General features: G+C 36.4%; 1 protein-coding gene across 26 annotated transcripts in view; it reads left to right on the top strand.

Moving 5' to 3' along the window:
• The window catches only part of afdn (afadin, adherens junction formation factor), a 108,865-nt gene extending 88,736 nt beyond the window's left edge, over positions 1-20,129 (top strand). For 9 of the 26 annotated variants that reach the window (XM_062976073.1, XM_062976118.1, XM_062976080.1 and 6 more), the window contains 12 exons: positions 2,692-2,757; positions 2,871-2,944; positions 4,844-4,962; positions 5,670-5,861; positions 6,452-6,543; positions 6,657-6,845; positions 8,104-9,126; positions 10,545-10,580; positions 11,786-11,920; positions 12,475-12,988; positions 16,381-16,462; positions 18,133-20,129. In XM_062976073.1, the coding sequence (XP_062832143.1) occupies positions 2,692-2,757; positions 2,871-2,944; positions 4,844-4,962; positions 5,670-5,861; positions 6,452-6,543; positions 6,657-6,845; positions 8,104-9,126; positions 10,545-10,580; positions 11,786-11,920; positions 12,475-12,988; positions 16,381-16,462; positions 18,133-18,277 (2,667 nt within the window). In that variant the 3' untranslated portion in view covers positions 18,278-20,129. The remainder of the gene's footprint in view (positions 1-2,691; positions 2,758-2,870; positions 2,945-4,843; positions 4,963-5,669; positions 5,862-6,451; positions 6,544-6,656; positions 6,846-8,103; positions 9,127-10,544; positions 10,581-11,785; positions 11,921-12,474; positions 12,989-16,380; positions 16,463-18,132) is intronic. The other 17 variants (XM_062976162.1, XM_062976145.1, XM_062976142.1 and 14 more) reach the window with 9 other exon arrangements.
• The last annotated feature ends 4,508 nt before the right edge of the window (positions 20,130-24,637 follow it).

Genomic DNA, 24,637 nt, shown 5'->3' with positions numbered 1-24,637 from the left:
TTTCTTAATACCATGGATCATATTTTCTAATAAACATACATTGAATTGTGGTGTTGGAGTTCTATTTAAAATGAGGTCATTCACAGTAAAATTAAAAATTTAAAAATATTTTAAATAACATTTTTACATACAACTTATTGAAGATAATGTTTTAAATTGCTTTCCCTAAAGCAGGGAGCTTTTTCTTTTTGTGCCTGATTTTTTATGTGGTTGTTTTCATCCTGGAGATTTCATCTTTTTTCTTTCTTTTCCTCCACAAACTTTTTTATAATCCATTTTAAAAAATAGATTTAGCCACCAATATTGTCACATGACTATAAGGTTTTTTTCCCCCTTGAATACTGTATAGAAGAGGTTGAGATCTTACTTTTTCTTCTCCCACTGTGCCTAAGGAATAAGCAATTATGGGAGTGACTTCAGTAACAAAATTTTGGGAAAGGCAAGCAGATATATATTATAAGGAAGCGAAATCATTTCTCTCCTAGTAATCAAGTGAGTTGCATTCAGAAAGACATCAACACAATTTTGTTCACAGAACTTTCCTTCTGTGGAATAAAACTGAGGGAGGTAATTTTCATTGATTACCCAATTCTCTACTGCACCAACAAATAAATATTCCAGAAAGGTGCAAAGAAATACAAGAATTAGCAGATTACCACGTTTACCCCATTTCTGTAAATAGAAACTTAATTTGAGTATTTCCCTAAAATGAGAACATTTAAGCAAGAAAGGTTCCTTACTAAAATGCCTTGCCTATATTATCAGCTAACAGTTGATTTGTATAGAAACAAGTGAGAAAGAATGTTACTTGTGATGATAATATAAGCACCTTTGCTAGTTTTCATATTTTCTGACATGAAAATAAGTAAGGGTTGTGTTCCTTGTTTTTTTATTGATAGAGAGATAGACACTAGCCCAGTTTGGACAATTATATTTCAGTTTATTAAGGAGATATAAGGGACATCTGAACAATTATTTCCCTATTCCCTTTGTGGCATGAGCATTTATTTATTTACAGCATTTATATTCCGCCCTTCTCACCCCGAAGGGGACTCAGGGCGGATCACATTACACATATAGGCAAACATTCAATGCCTTTTAACATAGAACAAAGACAAACAAACATAGGCTCTGAGCGGGCCTCGAACTCATGACCTCCTGGTCAGAATGATTCATTGCAGTTAATTGCAGCTGGCTTGCTCTCCCGCCTGCGCCATAGTCCGGGCCCAAGAATCTTTAAAAGTCATAACAAGTAAAGAAGAAGTGCACCCCCCTCCTGATTAAAACAATAATCTTCCAATAGTACAGTAAAGTTTTGGATTCTAATCTGTCTAGTATGCCTGAAAATTTTGAGGGCACTTCCACACAGCCATATAACCCAGAATATCAAGGCAGATAATCCACAATATCTGCTTTCAACTGGATTATCCGAGTCCATACTGCCATATAATCCAGTTCAATTTGGATTTTATGCAGCTGTGTAGTAGGGGCCTAAGTGCATCCTAAATCAACACTGGATTTCTATTTTTAAAAACATAGAACACATAAATTATTTATTAAGCATGATTTTTCTAAAGTATGTGTTCTATGTTTTTAAAAAATAGAAATCCAGTGTTGATATCCTTGTCGTTTCATGGAACTTGTTGTTTTTTAATTCATTTTGCATGGAGCTTGCATTTTGCATTGTGTGGAACAATTTTGAAGAGGTCTAGGTGCTCCCAGCACCTAATTTGTTTGTGAAATTTCATGCCAACAACTTTTACCTAAGAAAATATTACCCAGGACTAATTATACCTTGGCGTGCTATTGATTTGTTAATCTTTCATGTAAAAAGATTAATTAGGAAGATTAAAAGGTTAGAAAACATTTTGTTTAGTGAGCAATACATTAAATTCTGGATTTTTAAATAATTACATTTTTCAGTTATCTGTCATCCTATCTTGCTAGCTTATTTCTTATATAAACAGTTGCCAAGAAATTGCCCTTACAACAGAATTTATGAAGTAGGGCCTACAGACTGCACTTGGACATCAAATGGCCTTTGGACCCCCAAATACAACCCCACACCCATTTTAAAAAAGAGAAAAGAAATCACGACAGTTATCCGTGTAATTTTTTATCTGAAACCCAATAAAATTAGCAGTGTCCCTTCTGGCATGCTGAAATACAACATTGCAGTGTGTTTGGGAGCTGGATCCTTCCTCTGGAGTTACCTCTGCTCTGGAAGTTGATTAACTCATATTTCTTGTAAGTCAGATCCTCATTTCTGGGGGACACAAGACTTCATAGGAATAGCTTTTTGTGTTGTCCTCTCCCACAGGTTGCTCTCTGGATTGTTGTCTGCATATTTATATTAAAGGAAAAGCAAATAAATTTTATGTGGTAATGAAAATATAAATACTTTGTAATCCTTGTCTATAGGCCTCGTAGAAATTACTGTAGTGTCATATTTACTGCAGTAAAAAGGTTTATTGGTTTCTCTATTTACAGGTGGTGTTTCCAGTATCTTCAAAGTTCATACAATCCCTTCCTTCTTTCTTGTGTGTGGTTTCTTTTCCTCAGATTAATAGATTTAAGTATTTGATACATGTGCACTCAAAATGAGGTCCCACTAATTACATCTTGCCTATGGATTTAGGATTATAGCCTTAAAAACACAGTTGTAAAATACATTGTTTTATTTCTTTATAGGGTGCTGGCCAAGATAAACTTGGAATCTATGTCAAGTCTGTAGTAAAAGGTGGTGCTGCAGATGCGGTCAGTAATATTTGTATAAATTAAACTAGATAAATTTTTCAGTTACTAATTTAGATATTTCATATGTTCATTTATTTCACACTTAATATTTGTCTTATAAAACATGTGTCTAGGATGGCAGGCTGGCTGCAGGGGATCAGTTGCTCAGTGTAGATGGACGTAGCTTGGTTGGACTTTCACAAGAAAGGTATTTCAAGTTTTTTTTGTTTTCACGGGGGGGGGGGGGGTAAAAGAAATACAGTAGGGTCTCACTTATCCAAGCTAAACGGGCTGGCAGAAGCTTGGATAAGCGAATATCTTGGATAATAAGGAGGGATTAAGGAAAAGCCTATTAAACATCAAATTAGGTTATGATTTTACAAATTAAGCACCAAAACATCATGTTATACAACAAATTTGATAGAAAAAGTAGTTCAATACATAGTAATGTTATGTTGTAATTACTGTGTTTATGAATTTAGCACCAAAATATCACAATATATTGAAAACATTGACTACAAAAATGGCTTGGATAATCCAGAGGCTTGGAGAAGTGAGGCTTGGATTAGTGAGACTCTACTGTACCTAAAAATGTTCATGTTTTTGCCAATATTTTATTCCTCAGATTCCCTCATTCTCTCTCTATTTTTCTCCCCCTCTTTTTCTCTTTAAATAATAATTTTTGAAATATAAATACAAAATTGGGAGAAAGGAAACAAGAGGATGATGATTTTGACTTTTCTTAGAAGTTACCTATGTTGTATCTGTATAGTAGATAAATGGAGCATATTATCAACATACAGTAGCAACTGGATCTTGCTTCTTTCAACAGAAAGTAAGAAACAGTCCAAAGAACTTATGTCAAAAACTAGATTGTTCACATAGAAGTTAAACCTAAAAGGGTCAAATAAGCTAACTTGTCCTGCACTATTCCTGATGTTGACTTTACCAGATAAAACTATTAAATTAGTTTAAGAATAAGATTGCAGCTTCAGAAATAACAGATGCTTACCTGTCTTGATGTGTGACGCGTTTTCTCAATGGTACTCTATCCATTAAACAAAATGCCAGAGTAAAATCCACAAAGGCCACACACAGGCTTCATTTTGGCTGAATAGGGTTTTGGAAATCAAATCAGGTGAGCACAAAATATTGATCAGTTGTGCTCCTGTTATGCTGAAATCCAACCTGTCCTGCTGTGGTTTCATTTTTCATTTGCTAAGGTTCAGATTTTATTCCATATGAATCTGTCATATACTTTAGACACTGTTTGTGTCCAGAAGGTTAATTGCTCTGTAGAGTGCTCAGATCTTTCATCCTTTTTATACGAGGGACAATAATAGCATATCACCACTAAATAGGAATAATTCCTTTTCTGGTTGGCAAGAAAAAAAAATCTTGATTGAAATAGGAACCCACCAGGAAGAATTACATTTAAATACAGTATGACCACTGTATCTGCAGGGAATATGTTCCTAAACTTACTGTGGAAACAGGAAACCATGGTTAATAATGAAACCTGTTGAAAGGAATAATTTCTACTGGATGCTACTTAGAGAGACATGCTGGAGGACCTAGAAAATTCCTAGAGAGGGATTTACCAGCACAACTTTATGATAAAGTTTGGCAGAAGCATAGAGTTTGTTCGTAAGACCTAGAACATTCTGAGAGAGGACATACTGTCTCTGAAGGAAGTAGATGAAACTGGGTATTGATCTCACTGGGGTGGAAGTTGTACTGTAATTCATTTGGAAGAAAACAGCTTGGCTAAAATGGGGCATACCAGAAAATTTCTAATAATTAAGTAGAGAGAAAGCAACTTGACCAAAAAAGGAACCACCAGGAAGAGTTATGTTTAAGCAATTCAGGAGCAGTATGTCATCTCCTTTGCCTGGAGTGTGATTTTTCAGTAAACACAGATGACGCTGTGGGCCACTTGGGGAGTGTTCAATGCAATTCCTTTAATTTAACATCTAAACTTCATTTTAAATGTTTTATCTGATATTTTTGCAGGCCATTTATTCAGTATGATTTTAAATATATTCTTTATTCTTTGTACTGTCAGTTGCAGCTTATTTACTTTCACTAAATTTTACCTTTATCTCAGGGCAGCAGAACTGATGACAAGAACAGGTTCAGTTGTGACATTAGAAGTGGCAAAACAAGGAGCAATTTACCATGGTCTAGCAACCCTACTTAATCAGCCATCTCCAATGATGCAGAGAGGTAATCAATTGAGACATCTTTCTACATTTTCTACAACCAGTTACACTTCCTCACTTAATCATTCCCTGCCCCATCTTTTCTGTGACAGTCTTGGGTTTTTTTTTTTAAAAAAAGAGTGAATAGATGTCACCCTTTAAACTTTCATCCTATGTTTTGTTCTCTGTGTTTTGTTTTTTTTATCATTCTCGTTGTCCATATTTGAATCTAGTCTATTCTTTTTTAAAATGAAGTGGTAGAAATGAACTCAGTAGTCCAGATGAAACCTGGCCAGTGTGGAATATTACTTCTCTCAACTTGGAACCTATGCTTTTATTAATGCGGATTAATAAATGCATAGGTTCCAAGTCTTCTTTGACGTAGCATTATGCTGGTGGCTCATGTTCAAATTCTGATCGACAATAATCTGAAGATCCTTTTTTGCATTTAGCCATGTGTCCTCTGGATTCTGGGAAGATATAGTACCTTACATATATTCCTGTTGAAATTCGTTTTGTTAGATTTTGCTCCACTCTTCAGTTTGTCAGGGCAATTTAAACTTCTGATCCTGCATTCTGAGATGTTTGCCACCTCCCCTAATTTGGTCTCATTGTCAAATTTGAGAAGCATGCCTTCTGTTCTGTCATTCAGTTGAAATTGGAAAATCAAGATTCCCTCCTTCTGAGTATTATGTTTATTTCTCTTTCATAATTATTTCTGTATTTGTGCAGTTTCAGACCGTCGTGGCTCAGGTAAACCCAGACCAAAGAGTGAAGGTTTTGAGCTGTATAACAATTCAGCTCAGAATGGATCACCTGAGAGTCCTCAGCCGTGGCCAGAATATAATGAACCAAAGAAGTTGCCAGGAGATGACAGACTGATGAAGAATCGAGCTGATCATCGATCTAGTCCCAATGTAGCAAGTAAGTAGGATATTATTTATAGTGATCTATATTGAACATAGAGAACCAGAATGGTGTAGTGATGTAATCATTGGACTACAACTCCGGTCACCAGGGTTCAAATCCCCACTCAACCATGGGAACCCACTGAATTACCTTGGCCAAGTTACATTCTCTAAGTTGCAGAGGAAGGAAAAAGCAAATCCCTTTTGTACAAATTTTGCTAAGAAAACTATATAATAAATTAGCCTTACAGTTGCCATAAGTAAAAAAAAAACCTCTTGATGGCATATAGCAATGTGTAACACCTTTCTATATGATATTGAAGCAAATAAGCCAGATATCATTACAAAATTTGGTGACTAGCTATGAAATAAATTACATAATAAAATATTAATGGAAATGCCAACACTACTTAAATTTTTTATTGGATTGTATAAATAGAGTATAATGCGTCATAATTATATTACAGAAGTATTAAAGAAATAAAATAAACCAATACAAGGAAAAGAGATTACATACCCTTCTGGGAATACCAAGATTACTTATTGATATTTCACTCAGTTAAAGGATTTTGTAATTTTTTTAAAAAAAAATTTATTTCTCAACAGATCAGCCTCCAAGTCCTGGGACCAAAAATGCTTATGCAGCTGGAACCACTAACAAGATAACATCAGTGTCTACTGGAAATCTTTGTACGGAGGTTAGAAGTGGCAAGCAAAAAAAATCTAAAAATATTTGTTAAAATGTGTGGCATATTTGCTTTTAAAGCATATATAAATATGTATTTGTTTGATCTTTCTGGTATTCACATAGGAACAGATACTGCCACCAAGACCTGAAGCATATCCCATCCCAACACAAACGTATACTAGAGAGTATTTTACCTTTCCAGCATCCAAGTCTCAGGATCGAATGGGTCCTGCTCAGAATCAGTGGTCAAGTTATGAAGAAAAAGCACAAGTTCCAGAAGAAAGTAATCATTATATCAGTGCTGCAATGCAGGTTAGAAATATTTTGCTTCATCCAAACTAAATTATCTCAGTAGTTTCAGTGATAGCATGGAACAAATATCATGATGACTGGTCCTCTTATGTTCATTTCCTATATAAATACATTTGCAACATGTCATGTATATTATTGGCTAAACTAGAAAATAAATTTAATATTTGTTTAGCTATTATAATATAAGTCAGAATTTCACAAAAGTTACGTAGGGTGCTGTATGTGCCATAAAGAGTAGCTATGATGTTCTGTTTTAGGAGATGTCAACCATTGTGAAACCATAAAATGTCTTTTAAATAACCAAGTCATTAGCAAGCTGCTAGCTGCATTTTCACAGTGCGTCTGACACAAGTTGCTTTGTGTCCAGAGTTTCTGGAGTAATAGAGCATAAGAAATGCTTTCATTCCCAACAAGGCATTGTTTCTAGGTCATGGTTAAGGTCATTGATAGAAAAGCACAGAATAAGTTGCTCTTGTTCATGATTTCTAGTCAGATTTCTTTTGTGTCTGGTCAGTTTTGCAAATGACAGAAATGCTCTAAAGATGCCTGAGTTAAAGCTGAAGCTTGCAGTTTGTTAAGTTAAAACTTTCCAAGCATGTGATGCCATGTTATCCAGTGTTAATTCTCTGCTATGCAGTGCTTGTGTTTCGTGTTTCATACAAAAAAAAATCTACTGAAATTCCAGTACAGCCCTGCAAAGGTGTAATATTTTCCTAGAAAACTTAATTCCTCCTCATATAATTACCACAAGAAGAAAAAAGGCAGTACGAATTGCAAAATTAATCAGAGTGAACAGATGGTAGCACTTCCTTTGCACTTTGTACATTTAATTGTGATTATAATAGAAGCTTGTCACAGCAGTTGAAGGCGGGACTAGAGAAATTAGTATGCTTCATTTACTCTTTTATGCTGCTAGCCCGTCATATTTTTTCCGGGAGCAGCTTTCAGAAGCACTAGTGTTTGTGCCTGACAGTGTAAGAAACTGTTCAGCATAAATTTCATTGTGATTTACCTTCTCCCAACATAATTTCATAATCCTTTCATAATTGGACTTTTAAAGCTTGCATAACTTGTTTGGAATGAAAGTCTGTGTCTAGGACCTCAGCTGTTTTAATACTCTGCTTATGAAAATATTCATTCAAATGAACAGTAAGTGAACAGTTCAGTGTAGATGAATGTTACAACTTGTCATTTGGTAATTTTGCTGTTTATTAATATTAATATGAAAACTAACAATATATTTTTCCTTCTTTTCAAGCGTGTAACTCGTTCTCAAGAGGAACTACGTGATGATAAGGTTTACCATCCAGAAAGGAATCGATTAGAGGTTGTCATACGAAAAGATGTGGAGTATATTGATCGAAAATCGGACAGTGATCCATGGATGAATTCTTCTGTAGATTCTAGCACATCAAGTCAAGAACATCTGAACCATTCCTCTAAATCCATTCCCCCTGGTTCTTCTTTAACCAAAAGTGGACCCGGTCGCTGGAAAACTCCTATTGTCCCTCAGCCACTATCACTGGCACCTGCCCAGTCCAACAGAACAGATCTTCCTCCCCCTCCGCCTCCAGTGCACTATGCAGCTGAGTTTGATGGACTGCAAATGGATTTGCCTCTGCCACCACCACCTCCACCTTCAAGCCAGCTGGGGCCACAGGCATCATCTCAGGCTGCTGCTGCAGAACGCAAAAAGAGAGAAGAGCATCAAAGGTGGTATGAAAAAGAAAAGGCACGTTTAGAAGAAGAAAGAGACAGGAAGCGTCGGGAGCAAGAAAGAAAGCTGGGACAAATGCGAGCTCAGCCACTTATTCCAACTCAGCCGCTGCTTCCTCCTGCTTCAGTTCAGCAGGTGAAGCCAGAAAAGCCTTCAACGTTGCAGAGGTCCCAGGAAACCGTCATTCGGGAATTGCAGCCCCAGCAGCAGCCACGGACCATTGAGCGCAGAGACTTGCAATACATTACCATAAGCAAAGAAGAGTTGTCGTCTAGTGATAGCTTGTCACCTGACCCATGGAAACGAGATGCTAAGGAGAAGTTGGAAAAACAGCAGCAAATGCACATTGTGGATATGCTGAGCAAAGAGATTCAGGAACTCCAGAATAAGCCAGATCGAACTGCTGAAGAGAATGACCGTCTGCGCAAACTCATGTTAGAGTGGCAATTCCAGAAACGACTCCAGGAGTCAAAGCAGAAAGATGAGGATGAGGATGATGAAGAAGATGACGATATCGATACTATGCTGATTATGCAGCGACTGGAGGCTGAGAGAAGAGCAAGGGTAAAATGAGAGAGTCCTTTAAAAATGCATTTTGGGTGCTAAACATCTGCATGTTGTTTGCCTGAATATAACGTAGGAATCAAAATAGGATAAAGGAGGACTGGACTCCCTTAATGTCCCCATCTTTCATTTTTAAATAATGGCCTTAACTATCTTAATTTGTCCAGTTAAGTGGTGTATTATAAGCTAGAAAGCTTGACATAGCTCTCTGTGATGTCGCTATTTCTCAGGAAAACTGGAAAAGCAGGGAAAATTAAACGTATGTTCTTGCTGTTTACATATCTAATATACAGACATAGTTGTTTCTGTGTAATGCATACACATATCATTGTCCAAAAGAGCAAATAGGACAGTTTTCCCTCTAACTTCTTTTTTTAAAAGCAATATTTGCTGTTGTTTTAAATACATTTTGCATATTTATAATAACACAGTGACACTTAACATTGCTTTTCATCTATTCATAACATGTATATAACATGGTTAATATTTTTCATTCCAACAGAGTTTTTATTTTATTTTATTTTCACCAAAGGAGAGCTGCCCAGGAAACTTTTTCCTGAGAAATACAGCCTTAGAAATGGGTTAAACATTTACACTTAGATTTGCAGAATCAGCACTGCTTTACATTAGGAACTGTGTACTTAATATTGATGAATGATAAGATAAAAATTAATCGTTGATTTCAAAATTTGCCTCTAATTGTTTTGCGTATTATGTTTATTGTGCATCTATGAAAAGCATTTGCTTTTTAAAGCTAAGTTTTTATGCATTTCCCACTGTAAGCTTTGAATTTTCTTTTGTTCTTTTGCTTTACTTTTTGTTGAGCTTAATTTTTCTACTTTGCAAGTTTAAACTGATTAAATGAGGGCTAAATGGTTTCTTTACAAACTAATGGTGCTTGTTGCTAATGCTGATTTTTTCAGCCAGCCTTTAAACTTCTTGATCCTCAGTCATCTAGCAATTTAATCTTACCATTTTAAAAACCGCACCATAACCTTTGTTAGATGACATCTCTATTGCATAATCTGATCATTTTTTTAATTTGTAACTTCTAAATTTTCTGCATCCTTTGCACAGTGTTAAAACTATTAAAAAATCCAACCACATCCTTAAAATGAGGGTAACTGATTGGGTATTTTTTCACAGCAGAACACTACCTTGATGTTGTATACACCTTTATCTGCACACATTGGCTGTGTGTAGTATCTTTGAAGATGCAATTCATAGAGGAAAAATTACTTTTTACTTACTTATTTGGATGTGTTCACTTATTTTATAGCAGAGAATCAAACACTGCTTTTTCTTTTGAGACAGCTGTGGTAACAAATCAAAGAAAAATGCTTTTGGCATAGTGCAAATCTAAATTTACCCTTATTTTCACTGTGCATCTTTCTTTTTCCTTCTCTTATTACCTGCAGCAGACTGCTATGCCAGCAATCTCTGTTCTAGATTTGGTATGTTCTTATTTCTTTCTCTTCAATGCCTTTTCCTTGCTGCTTTTTTCTTTTCTTTTTAATTAATCATGATCCAATATTCATTGGAAATTTCACAAGCTTTAAGGCAGGGTGTAATGTATTAAATTACAGTAGTAGTATGTAAGAATACACCTGTTGCTGGAGGTACGTTCCTAACCTTTATTTTCATTCTTTCTTTATTCTTTCTGGTTGCATCTTTGAGTTGTTTGCAGCTGTGACCTGATGTAGTTAAAAGAACCATATGTTTGCATTAACAGAAGCCTAATAGTTTGAAAACATTTTATGTGGTGAGACTTCATGGTTCTTTTCCTTTTTGTTGTTACACCTTTTATTTTAAAATTCTATCAAATCTCCCCTACTCTTGTTTAAATTTTATGTATTTATTGTTTTAAAATTTTCAAAGACACCACTTGCTGCAAAACGTTGATATTAACAATTTGTCACTGTGGGACATAGTCCAGTAGTTCTCCTTTATTCTTCTGTTATGCTTTTTAAAGATTCAGACTTTTCCAAGAACACCTTTTGAAATATTTTACAACAGTACAAGTTGATTCAGGTGTATAAATATGTCCGGATTCAAAATGAAGAAATAAGTAATTTCACTTTTTGGGGTATATTACCAGGGTACATGATATTTTCCCACATTAAGATAATTGCAAAATGTTCCTTCATTGTAGATATCCTTGTAAATCTTTTATTTGTGAATGATAATAATTGATGCTTGCACAATTTGAATAGCTGCTTGCTGTCTGGACCAGAAAAATGGTAGTTCCAATTATTTTCCCCAGTGGGAAGGAGAAACGTTTTCCCAGTTAAGAATTTGTATGTCTCTTCAGAAGGATAAATATATAAAACATCTAATTTGGCCATTAAAGAAGCATGATAAAATAGAAAGCAATTGCAAACTACTCACATTTTTTGTAGGGATCCATCATCAGTCTAAAGCTATGAACAGTTGATAAAAAGATATGTTTTGCTTTATGCATTTTTTGCCCTATAAATTATTGCTGTTTTCCCCCCTCATTTTCAATAAGAACTTTAATTTTAAAGCAGTAATAAAAATGTTTTCAACAGTAACAGTGTTGGACTTTCCCTCCTTCGAGAAAATAAAAAATGCCGTAGCTATCCTGAGGAGGATTATATGGATTTTATTTGGGGGGAAAATGAAGACAAATCTTTGTTAGCTACAGGACGAGGAGCGCAGACGGCAGCAGCAGTTAGAAGAGATGCGTAAACGGGAAGCAGAAGACAGGGCCAGACAAGAAGAAGAACGTCGGCGCCAAGAGGAGGAGCGAACAAAGAGAGAGGCTGAACAAAAGGTTATAGTCTCTAAGTGAAGCCAATCTTTGTATGCTTCACCTCATTAACTTGAGGACTAGTGATTTTATTTTAATAATGGATGATGGGGCCACTATAGTGGTGCCAGTGTCATTGGTTCATTAAATATCAAATGTGCTAAATTGTGGATAACACTATTTTGATAGCATATAATGTACTAGATCTGGACATTGCCTAAAACCAATAAGCAGATTTTATTTGTTTTCTTGTAACTTTAAAGAAGGCAAAATATGCATATTGGGAAAGAATGGAAGAAAAAATATGGCAATTTAGTGATAAGAGTGAAGTGTCACTAACTTTCAGTAATCTGGGTATTATAATTAAAGGTGGTATTCTCTTTTGAGGCCAATCTTCCCTCTTAATCTCCTTAAAATATTTGGAAATTCATCATAAATTGACTATTTCTAATGCAAAATGCACTGTATCCAAACAATGCTGAAATAACTCAGCCTTTGGAGTCTTTCATGACATTATACCTTTCTTAAATATAATGTTTGTCATTGGTAAGATACTTCTGTCTTATTTGGATCTGCAGAGGCGACAGGAAGAAGAATATTACAATCGCTTAGAAGCTGAAAGGCGCCGTCAGCATGATGAAGCAGAACGAAGATTGCTGGAACCCGATGAGCCTGGTCTGTACAGACCTCCGCTTCCACGGGAATATGAATTCCCATCCCCACCCCTTTCATCTAATGCTCCTCCTCCCCCACCTCAGCGAAACACCTCTTACCTCAAAACACAGGTCCTCTCCCCTGATACGGTTTATACTGCCAAGTTTGTTGCATACAGTGATGAGGAGGAGGAGGACTCCTGTCTAGCAACAGGTCAGGATAAGTACTCCGGTACAAGAAAATCTTATGGTGACCTTCCTCCTGCCACCCTTAAGCCACAGCAACCCTCACGCCAGCCACGCCCAGCCTCAGATGGCATCTTTCTTTCCAACTCATTCCAGTCATCCTCGGTCAATGCCAACAGTACTGCTTCCAAAACAAGCCAGCCCCCTCCCCTACCAAACAAACCGAGTTTCATCAGCCCCAGCAAGCCAAAAGGTAGACTCAAAATTTTCATTAAGAATATTTTTGTATGAAACTCTGCATATTTCTACTATGGTTTTCTTAAAAAATCACTTCCATGATTACCTCTTACTTGATCACTATACTCAGCACGGTGATCCAGCTGATATCCTATTATTAAATCCTATTTCAAACTGTGTGCTCTTTCTATTTTCTTATAAAACTCTCCAATTCCTACTTTCATATAATGAAAGCAGAATGATTCCTTTTCAGTCAACTAAAAGTACTGTTGGTTTTGGCTTTTGTTCTGTATCTCTTTCAGTGACTTCTTTATTTTCTTCATTGGGTCAGTGGTGCTTTTTCATTTCTCAGCCACATGCTTCTCATGACAAAAGGACATGTGTGTCTTACTTATTTTTAATGGGCAGAAATGTATACTGTGCTTATTTGTCATATAAAATAGTGTGCAAATTGCTTTAAAGTCAATTAGCCCAATAGTTGAATTTAAAATTCTAGGTGTATGTTTGGGAAAAACAGAGCTACACAGTACTAGCAGGTTGTCCAGATCTTTATAGTATAGATGGCCTAGTAGCGGAGCACAAACCTAGTTTACCATTAGTATTGCTTTTTTGCTTTTATTCTCTAAAGTTTTTCCCCCTCTCATTTCTTCATTCTCTGTGTTACAAACACAAAATTGAATGTATCAGCAAGTATTTCCACTAAAATTTTAACACGAGAATCAGAATACAACAGTAATATAATTGGTAGGTGGTTCTCCTTTGGCAAGTGGAAACTAGTTTTTCAAAGCTGTTACTTTTTAACTGTACTTCCATCTTAATTTTGAAAGTAATGTTCTTTCAGATTTTAACTTTTTTCTACTTGAAATACAATGTACTGTAGAAGAGGGGGTTGTCTATAAAATTTGTTAGCTATATCTCCATGTTCACATGGGAGCTATTAGTTGAAAATGCTGATACTCTCTTCTAATTGTCTTGGTATCCAAGGTCAAGGAAAACCTCTCATTCAAATAATTATAAGAATCTTGCCAAAGTGAAGGGGGCATAAAATATTTTTCATCCCACAATGAGAGTTGGAGTGTGGGCATGTTTAGCATTTTAATCACAGTAATGCAAAGTGGAGTGTTTTATGTACCTTGTCTCCTGTTGGTAATCTATGTAAGCTGAGAGGCTTTAGAAAATGCATTACCTACTAATCATAATCTTTCCCCAAGCAACAAGCACACCTTGAGACTATACTAGCTCTCTGTGCATATGCCATCGGAGTTTACATTTTCTAATAGTGAACATCTTACTACCTAATTTACAGAAACAAATAATATACATTTTTGGAAAATGCTGTCTAATTTTGATCTTTACCTCAGTCCATGAACCATAAATTGAATTCCATACATTGTTTCATTTTTTTAAAAAAAAACCTTATAAAAGAGGTCATATATTCCATATGACCATTCAGTCTTTGAAGCCTGCCTGCATAAAATACAAAGCTCTTTGCACAAAATATAACTTTTGTTAAATAGCTTGTTATTGTTCCATCTCATTAATTCTTACGTTTCTGTCCTTAAATGTGCATTAACAGCCCAAATGTGCTTCTGCAAAAATGAAATGCCCCCAGCTCCTTCCACTGGATCAGTTAATTTCAACATTTTAGAGCTGTACAAAACTTGTGAAGGATTAAAATGTGGTTGAGCATCATTGTCTGTATTTTGGCAGATTTGTCAGCAATGTCTTTAAAATTTGGCACTTTGAACAATTAAAACATTGTTACAGTTGTTTTATTAACGTACAGGATACATTGTGTTCATGTTTATTGAGAATTAAATTTAGCAGCATTCAATTGGTTATTTTCTGGATTATGTTCCTAGAATTGCATTCTTAGATGAGAATCAATATAATATATTATTGTGCTCAAAACACAAGCTTTTATTTTCAGTATTCAATAAGTAAAAATTACTAATGGAAGGAGCATGCCTTTGTTTTTGTGTAGATTGAGGCTCACAAGAAAAACACATGTAGTACCAAGAGATTCAAAATTAACAATTCAAAACAAAAGTTTTTGTGACAACAGACTGCTTTCAGCAATTGTACACCTGGCAAATGAGATGAGCGTTTTTAAACATTAGCCCACAATTGGTATTTAAATTAGAAATGATGTGTTTAATCTTGTGACCTTTGGAGAAGATCAATCTGCTTTATAGGATTTTTTTCTTGTGTAAAGTATAAAGGTGCAGTGCTAGAGCATATACACAATATACTCTTACATGAAGAGAACAGTAATTCTTAAAGAGTATGTGTAACAAAATTGTTAACAATTTCTGTTTTTTTTTTATTATGTAAGTAACACGTTTGACTATCATACAAAAACACTGTCATAGGAAGACATGTTTCCATTCTCTACATTTTTTTATCTCATTTTTAATCTGATCAGTGGGAAATATTCAAACTTAAGTTCTAGATTTTTGCTACAGGTAGAAGCACCAGTTTTTTTTAAATTTAGAATGCACTCCTCCATCCAAACCGCTTTAGGTTAGAGCAAGTTCCTTTGAGATTTGAGCAACCTAACTACAAGATTTGCATTGTGGCATTCTTAAACACTCAGTTTTGTATATGTACCGTATATACTTGAAGATAAGCCGAGTTCAAATAGATATATAGGGCTTTCAAATATTGCAGGAGGGAAATGCAGATATAGAGAAAGGATTTGCAAATATTTCAGGGGAAAATGCTTATGTGAAATTAGGATATATAATTACAGATCAATATCTAGCTCTGCATTGTTTATATAGGCATTGAATGTTTGCCTGTTACTATGTTGGAAGCCGGCCTGAGTCCCCATGGGGAGATAGAGCAGGATACAAATGAAGTTTTATTATATAAAGTTATTGTTGATACCATATTCTTTTTGTTGACCCTACTTTTCCACGTACAGAGCTAGCTTACTGTTTTTCTTTGAAATACAGTAAATATTCAAAACCATTAATTATTGTAATTGTAATGAAATTAATGTAATTTCATTGATACTATTTTTGTTTTTATTTTTGAAATTTACCAGTAGCTGCTGCATTTCCCACCCTAGGCTTATACTCGAGTCAATAATTTTTCCCAGTTTTTGTGGTAAAATTAGGTGCTTGGCATACAGTATGTTAGGGTCGGCTTATACTTCAGTATATATGGTACTTTATTTTATCCTACCCATATTTAAAAGTGAAATCACAAGGCAACCACCATTTGTCATTGTGGTTTATTTTCAGTAGAATGTGTCTTTCACTTGGATACGGAATCACCTTTAAAGCATAGGAAGCATAATCTGAGTTACCTTACATCAACCTGAAAGCACTGCACCTTTCGGGAAAAAAGGCTTCTACCACTGAACAAATCTTTCAACTGTCATTTTACTTTCTTTTGCAAAAGGCATAAACTACACTGGATCTACTGGAGCAATTGTGGGCTCACATGAACCTTATCAAGACCCAAGAGAGAAAAACTCAAAAAGGTAAAATGGAAAGAAATACCTTAAATAATACTTCGGGTTTTATATATAGTTCTGTTTTGGAATTTAAGTAAGGCAAACATTTTAAGATTTTCATATATCAACAATGTAGTGTGTCCTCTAAAACCCATAGAAGTTGAGAGATAATTTTACTAGTATTGTCATGATTAAGGTTAGTGAAATATTTTAGTCTTAATTTGGCAGATTCTTATATACCATCCAAGTGGAATACCCATTTATCCAGAGATAGTGATAACTACCATGTTTCCCTGAAAATAAGACAGTGTCTTATGCTAATTTTTGCTCCCAAAGATGCGCTAGGTCTTATTTTCAGGGGATGCCTTATTTTTCCATGAAGAAGAATTCACATTTATTGTTCAACAAAAAATGAACATTTATTATATACTGTACTAGTAGTTGTCATCACAAACCAACCTAACCAGACAAATTGTGAATCCTATCAAGAATTTCTTGTTACTACCATTATTTCCATGTACAATGATCTATGGTATGTACATTTACCAATCCTGCATGCTCTGGTGTTCTGTTCGGCGGACATGCTTCCAAACAAAAACTTTGCTAGGTCTTACTTTCAGGGGAGGCCTTATATTTAGCAATTCAGCAAAATCTCTACTAGGTCTTATTTTCAGGGGATGTCTTATTTTCGGGGAAACAGGGTAGTAGTTTAAACTCACTTAGTCTGAATTGTAAAGAAGTAATCCAAGATATTGAACCTATTGGTAAAATAGGTCCAGCACCTTGTATATTTCTTTTAAAGCTGTCCAGAGACTTGAGCAGATTCACTTTTCTAATTAAAATGAGGCCCACCAGCTGCTAATGGAAACTGTGGTTCTCCTTTATGGTCTCTGCAGCTCACACAAATGGGGTTATATGTGCCTCTCAGAATCTTCTAGAACAGTTCTTTTCAACCTGTGGATCCCCCAGATGTTTTGGCCTTCAACTCCCAGAAGTACTAACAGCTGGTAAACTGGCTGGGATTTTTGGGAGTTGGAGGCCAAAACACCTGGGGACCCACTTCTCTAGAACTATTATGCAAACGTTTTGTCAACAACCCCATCTATTTATTTACTTACATCGTTTATATACTGACTTCCTCCTCTAGGGGAACCAAAGCGGTTTACAACATCTACCCACCCTTCCCATCTAAAACCTCAGTTCTTTTTCCTCTTCTGCACCAACAGCATTGAAGGAACATTTTTCATAAGATGCTTTCTCTGATTTTAGTTTATTCTAGTGATTTTCTCTGGTTTAGGTCTCATTTTTTGCCTTGTATTACAGTTTAAATCTGTAGCAGTCTTCAACTTTGACTGCGTTTGTCTCTTGACTTCTCTTGGCTAGCTTCTTGATTCAGATTCTGATTCCCAGTTTGACTCAACCTGGTCTTTGACAACATTTCTTCTCAATGTCATATATTTAAGTGGCATATCACCTGCATCGCTAAGATTTCTGGCAGCAATGATCAGTCCTGATGCCTGTCATGCCTCAGAGAAGGGAGAAAGTCCTCTGTAATTAGATTTACTTAGAAATATAACTTGTTTACTTCTGAAAGATTTAAACATATGTGAATTAATGGAAAGTAAGCATAATATCTATGCTTATTGCATTGCATTGTATTTTCATAATGCTGAAGCATGTGATTGTTTCTTTTGCAGTCAAGACACAGAGTTACCTGGTGCACCAGAGAACCTGACTTTCCGAGAGCGACAAAGACTCTTTTCCCAGGGCCAGGATGTCTCCAACAAAGTAAAGGCATCTAGAAAATTAATGGAATTGGAAAATGAGTTAAATACAAAATAGGATAAAAGGCACCTTGACAAAAGCTGCCAGAAAGATCAGCAAGGGACTAGAAAAGGAGCTGTTGAAAAAGAGAGAAGTGTCTTCTGGCAAACAGGATGAAACTTGGACTGTTTGACATTTAGTCATGTTGCAATAGCAAAAAAACAAACAAAAAAACCTAAAAGCATTCTTTATAAAGAGCTTGTGGTCTATACAATTAAAGCACTGTATAATATATTTTAATTTTATGAATCAAGTGTCATTATATCCTTTCTCCACATCCTTTTCATTGTTTTGAGGTTTGGCTATTTTTGCAAGTCCTGGTTGCTTCCTAGTCTCTTGCAGAAACACTTTGTTAGCTGCTAATCAGAAAAAGTGGTAATAGCTTGAACTGCCCAAACTGATCCCTGCACTGGTTTATTGATCTATGTGGTTTCTGATACACAGCTTAGGGTGTAATACACATTCAAGAGATACTGAGAACTGTTCATATACATTATTAGCATATCATTGAAAGTTGTTTATTTTTTAAAATAATATTTACAAAGCTGAAATGGCACTATTAGAGCATTCAATCCTTGAACACAGTTGTTATCTGTATCATAAAGTTCTTTGGGCATGAAATAATTAATTTATATTGGTGGCAGTCCAGTAATATGACAAAACAGCCACCTTGATTTTTTCACCTATTTGTCCTTCATCTCTACACTGAATTGTAAACCACTTCTGAAAACGAGACTGGTGAAACAAACGATAAAGCTAGTGTGTGTATTTTTTAAAGTGTAATAGAGAGAGTTGAGGTAATGTTTTGAGCTATTTAGAAACCCTAGAAGCAATAGGAATAAGCTTGCTCTGGTAGCCCCGTTGTAGCCAAGTCCAAACCAAAGTTAAATATTCCCAAAAGGACTAGAAAAATGGAATAGTTAGCATTAAACACTACTTGGAGAATGGAGTATGGATGCTGTGGTTGGTATAAAAAGAGATTATTGTCTGCCAATAAGAATTTCACTGAGGTGGCCTGACAATGCTTTGTCTCCAATGTATTGTATCCTCTTACTACATAGTACTATAGAAAATGTTGGCAGTTCAAGCTATTTTTCACACTACATTGCAGAATTATTTAATTTTAAATGGTTGAAATCTTTTTTCCCCGCTGTTCCTTCAGCTGCGTGTGTATGACTGGTGTTGAGAATAAGGACCTCATCAGAGTTTGTTTCTTATTGTGTGATGTTTAAGAACAATATATTATATTGTGATTCTAAGCAAATTTTCTATTTGATGAAACCCTTAATTGGGTTTTAGATCATTTTTTCTGTATAATATGTTCTCTTATAAATATATATTTAGGGAATTATGCACACTTCCAGATGCAGAGGGTAGACTTTCACTGCCTTAGGAATCACTTTTAATAAGTTGTATGATAAAAAAATAAATGCAAGTTAATGATATGAAAATTGGAGTGTAAATATTTTTTTTACATATTTCAGATTTCTTATTTGAAAGTGTGCTTTTACCGTTCACCTGTTAAATATGAAGTAGGAGGTTAAATTGGTTGAAAGTGTTATGAAGGATCTGCATGCTTGCGATGTCTGTTAATCAGGAGAAGCAAGCTTTCCCCAATTTATCTTGAGAACACTAGATATTCTGTGGCTGGAATATTACTGCTGCTAGAACCTGAGCAAAGAAATATCACTTAACTGTGGAGTGGATTTGACCACTGTTGGGCATTCAGGCCACCTGTGAATATGAGTAAAAGTGCTTTTCATAACTGTTCGTGCATTACTATGGGAAAGAACATCAAACTGCTGTAGTTCCCCATTTCTACTGTATTTCACTTGCAACCTATTTTTAATAAACTTTGTATTGTATTTAACTTTGCACTGTATAATGTCTGTATAGAGAGTATTTGTTCACATTACATGCGTGCACACTTTTACTTCCGATGGCAATCTCACAACAGAAAGGATTCCATCTGTAATGTTTAAGATGGTATTTCTTATCTTTACCATCTTTCTGTCCAGGTTAGCTCAACTATGAACAAAATATAAGCAAATGAGTTAAACATTGAAATTTCTGTTAAAACAAATAGGATATTAATAACAGTTTGTCCTTTTGAGTTCAGTGGAATTTAAATGTGACTAACCTTCTGAAAATGCTTCTTTAATAGCTGGTCAATCATGTTTTGATTCAAGATACAAATCAGGAGAAAGGAATCCAAGTTTCATTATTCATTTGTAATACTTTTAAAGTTTCTGTTAAATTTGAATTTGAATATTTAGAAGTTTACCATATATCTTATTTTAAAAATATTTTGGGATTGCTGTAAAGTTTCATATTAATTCACATATTACAGCCATTTCAAAAATTAAGGATAGAAATAACAGTACAACGAATTATAATTATCAATAAAGCAGTTTACTGTAATGCCAGGTGTCAATTAAATAGATGTCAGAGAATATATCTTGGAGGCTCTCTGCGAAAGAGTTTTACATAACTTTAGGGAAACCAGAAGGAAGAGCCCATATGGACCTCTCTCAGACAATTGCTCTCAGACAATGCCTAAGTGGAAAATGGAATCTAATATAATCAGAAACTAAATTGATGAAGAATCTCATCACAGAAATAAACACATGAGGTACAGATTAAAGTAAAAGCCATGCCTATTTGGCCTTTTCTTAACACTTGTTGCACTATGCTGATCATTTTGAAAAGAATATAGATACGTTATAATAATAATAATAATAATAATAATAATAATAATAATAATAATAATAATAATAATAATAACAACAACTTTATTTTTATACCCCGCCTCTATCTCCCCGGAGGGGACTCAGGGCGGCTTACATGGGGCCAAGCCCGAATAAAAACAGTAGCAGTATAAAACACAGCAATAGACAAAAACATGCTCAATAAAAAAAAAATTAAACATTAGCCAATAAAAAACAAGAACTAATAAAAACATGGATTAAAACTGAGAGATTGTAAAAGTAGACTGGGTAAGGTGCACCATATAAATATTGTAAACACGAGGTGACTGATAAAGTGCTGCAAATTCTTGGAAGTGCAAATTGGGATGGGAATAGACCCTGTGTCTATATCGAGTTGACAAAGGTAAAAAGTGCAAACCGGTACAAGAATGGTCACAGATACAGATTGCTTCTGGATTAGCAATCTTTATCTAAAGGCTTGAGTAAAGAGCCAGGTTTTCAAGCTCTTTCTGAATGCTACCAGGGTGGGGGCTTGCCTGATTTCCCTGGGGAACGAGTTCCAGAGCCGGGGCACCACCACGGAGAAGGCCCTCTCTCTCGTCCCCACCAACCGTGCTTGTGACGGAGGTGGGAGCGAGAGGAGGGCCTCCCCCGACGAACGAAGAGATCGTGCAGGTTCGTAGGGGGAGAGGCGATCACTAAGGTAGGAGGGTCCCAAACCGTTCAAGGCTTTGTAGGTGATCACTTGCACCTTGAATTGGGTCCGGAAGGTGAACGGCAGCCAGTGGAGCTCCTTAAGCAGGAGGGTTGACCGCTCCCTATAATTTGCTCCAGTTAGAAGCAAGGCTGCCGAACGTTGAACTAGTTGGAGTTTCCGGGCCGTCTTCAAGGGCAGCCCCACGTAGAGTGCATTGCAATAGTCCAGTCTAGAGGTAACTAAGGCATGGACCACCGTGGCCAGATCAGACTTCACGAGTGTCAAAGGCTTTCACAACCAGAATCACTAGAGTGTTGTGTGGTTTCTCCTGCATTGGTGGCTGGCACCTTCAGAGGATATAATAGTGGTAAAGCAAGTAGAGTATACATACCCATGGAATGTCCAGAGTGGGAGAAAAAAAACAATGTCTATTAAGCAAGTGTGAAGGGTGCAATTAGCAAGCCTGATTTGCGAGTGCTTGAGTGGGATCCATCTATTAGCATGTGAATAACAGAAAATTGCCTAATGAATAGTGAGTGCATCTGCCTGGAAGTATCCAGGTAAGGTTATGCTGTTTTGCTGAAGATCACAAAGAACAATAAGGTGGATGCAGACAAATAGGGTTTTGTTTTTTTTGCGGGGGGGGGGGGGGGATTTTGAAAACTGTCCCTTTGGATTTCAGAGTCAGCATTGTGTAGTGATTTGAGTGTTAGACTATGGCTTTGGGAGATCTGGGTTCTAATCCTGACTCAGCCACAGAAACCAGTGCAATTACTTGGGGAAAGTCACACTGCCTCACCCTTAGAAAAAGTGAATGGCAAGCCCTCTCTCATATCTTGCTTTTTAAAACCCTATAATAAGGTTACCATGAATTGGAGTCAGGCCACACACACACACACACACATATATATTTGAATTTGCTCTAAGACTCTATACCTATAGTGCTCAATCAGCTACCCATGGGAAGCATGTCAGCATCACAAGAGTAACTGATGCGCAAAAGCACATTACCCCACTGCCTTTGATATTAAAGATAACATGCAGGCATCCTAATTGGTAGCCTTTGTTGGTCCCATCCTATATTATAATGCACCCAGACCCCCTTTAAAGTCTTTTAACTACATAACTTTTAACTATAATAAATAAAAATGTAGTAAATAAATGAATAAATACATCTTGTGGCACAATTTAAATATATGCAATGTAAAGCACTTCCTTTTATCTGTTCTGTCTCTTATCATTCAGCTTCAGCGGGTGATACCAAGTTCTAGTATTATGAGAAAAGGAGAAAACTGTTCCATCGTTTCTTCCTCTGCACCTTTCATATCATTTTATTCGCCTTTATCATGCCTCCCTTTGTTGGGCTAAATATAACCTTTCCTTGCAATACAGTCATTTTGGTCTCTTGATATTTTATTTCCCTTTTTCTGCCGCTTTTCTAGCTCTAGAGTATCTTTTCTTAGGTCTGACCTTAACTATACACAGTATTTTAGATGTAGTCTCTCTGTATAAAGGCAATATGAGCCTGAGAGTGTTATTTAAAATACGCACACAGAATGCACTGCGGTAGTATAACATGAAGATTATCAGTGTGTTGTTGAAGGCTTTCATGGCCCCTAGTAGCACAGTGGGTTAAACCCTTGTGCCAGCAGAACTCCTGATTTGAAGGTTGGGTTACTAATCTAAAGGTTGCCAATTTGAATCCAACCCCGGGATAGCGTGGATGAGCTCCCTCTGTCAGTTCCAGCTCCCCATGCAGGGACATGAGAAGCCTCCCACAAGGATAGTAAAAACATCAAAACATCCAGGCGTCCCCTGAGCAACAGTCCCCTGTCCATGCAGACAGCCAATTTTCTCACAGCAGAAGCGACTTGCAGTCTCAAATTGCTCCCGACACAAAAAAACAAAAACAAAAAAATGGCTGGAATCACTGGGTTACTGTGAGTCTCTCCTGACATTTCGCCCACATTTATGGCAGATATCCTCAGAGGTTTTGAGGTCTGTTGGAAACAAGGCAAGTGGGGTTTAAATATCTTTGGAATGTCCAGGGTGGGAGAAAGAACTCTTGTCTGTTTGAGGCAAGTGTGAATGTTACAATTATCCATCTATACACCTAATACAAGTGAAAAAAAGGGTATGTGTGTATGTGAAAGTGGTGTCACACAAACATCCTCCTGCCTTCACAGACAGCTATAGTTCCCATTGTGCAGGAGACACCAATGACTCTCCCTCCACTGACATGCAGGTTATAGTAAGCGCCATGAACATGTAGCCCAAACTGTGCCAGAGTCCTTTGCAAACACCATTCTGCCTCCCAGTCAAGTGAAGGCTTTCATGCAGGAACAATTTCATCCTAGATGTTCTGTTTTCCCTCCAGAATCGACATCCCAGGATTCCTTTATTTGCATGACCCCGCCTACTGCCTCTATTTTAACCCTTTCCTATCCTTTCCTTTGGCACACAGTTAACAGATGAATTGACTGTTAACAGTGACTAAGCAAGAGGTTTGGGGAGAATTCACTATGATTTACAGGAATTGTACTTGACCTACATCCAGAGAGCACTGTTAAACCAACCAACAATGGATTTGGACCACACGCCACCGATAATGGGACTTGCAGTACCTTCACTGATACTGTGACTCCCACCGACAATGGACTGGGACCAAACTTGGCACAGAGAAGCCCCATTACCAACTGAATATACTTCAGGGTTTTAGGGGGATGGACCTTGGTTTTGGGCATTGTAGTTCACCTGCATCCAGAAAACACTGAACCCAGCTGACGTCAGATCTGGACCAAACTTGGCACACAGACCTAACATGGCCAACTGTGCATACAGGCCTGGTTTGGGGGTGATTGACCTCGGATCTGGGAGTTGTAGTTCACTCTTATCCAGAGAGCCCTGAACCCAGCCGATGACAGATCTGGACCAAACTTGTCACACACGCCCAACATGGCCAACTGATTACTG

The sequence above is a fragment of the Anolis carolinensis genome, chromosome 1 (assembly GCF_035594765.1).
Source record: "Anolis carolinensis isolate JA03-04 chromosome 1, rAnoCar3.1.pri, whole genome shotgun sequence".
Taxonomy (NCBI): Eukaryota; Metazoa; Chordata; class Lepidosauria; order Squamata; family Dactyloidae; genus Anolis; species Anolis carolinensis.
This window is presented reverse-complemented; position numbering and strand designations above follow the sequence as displayed.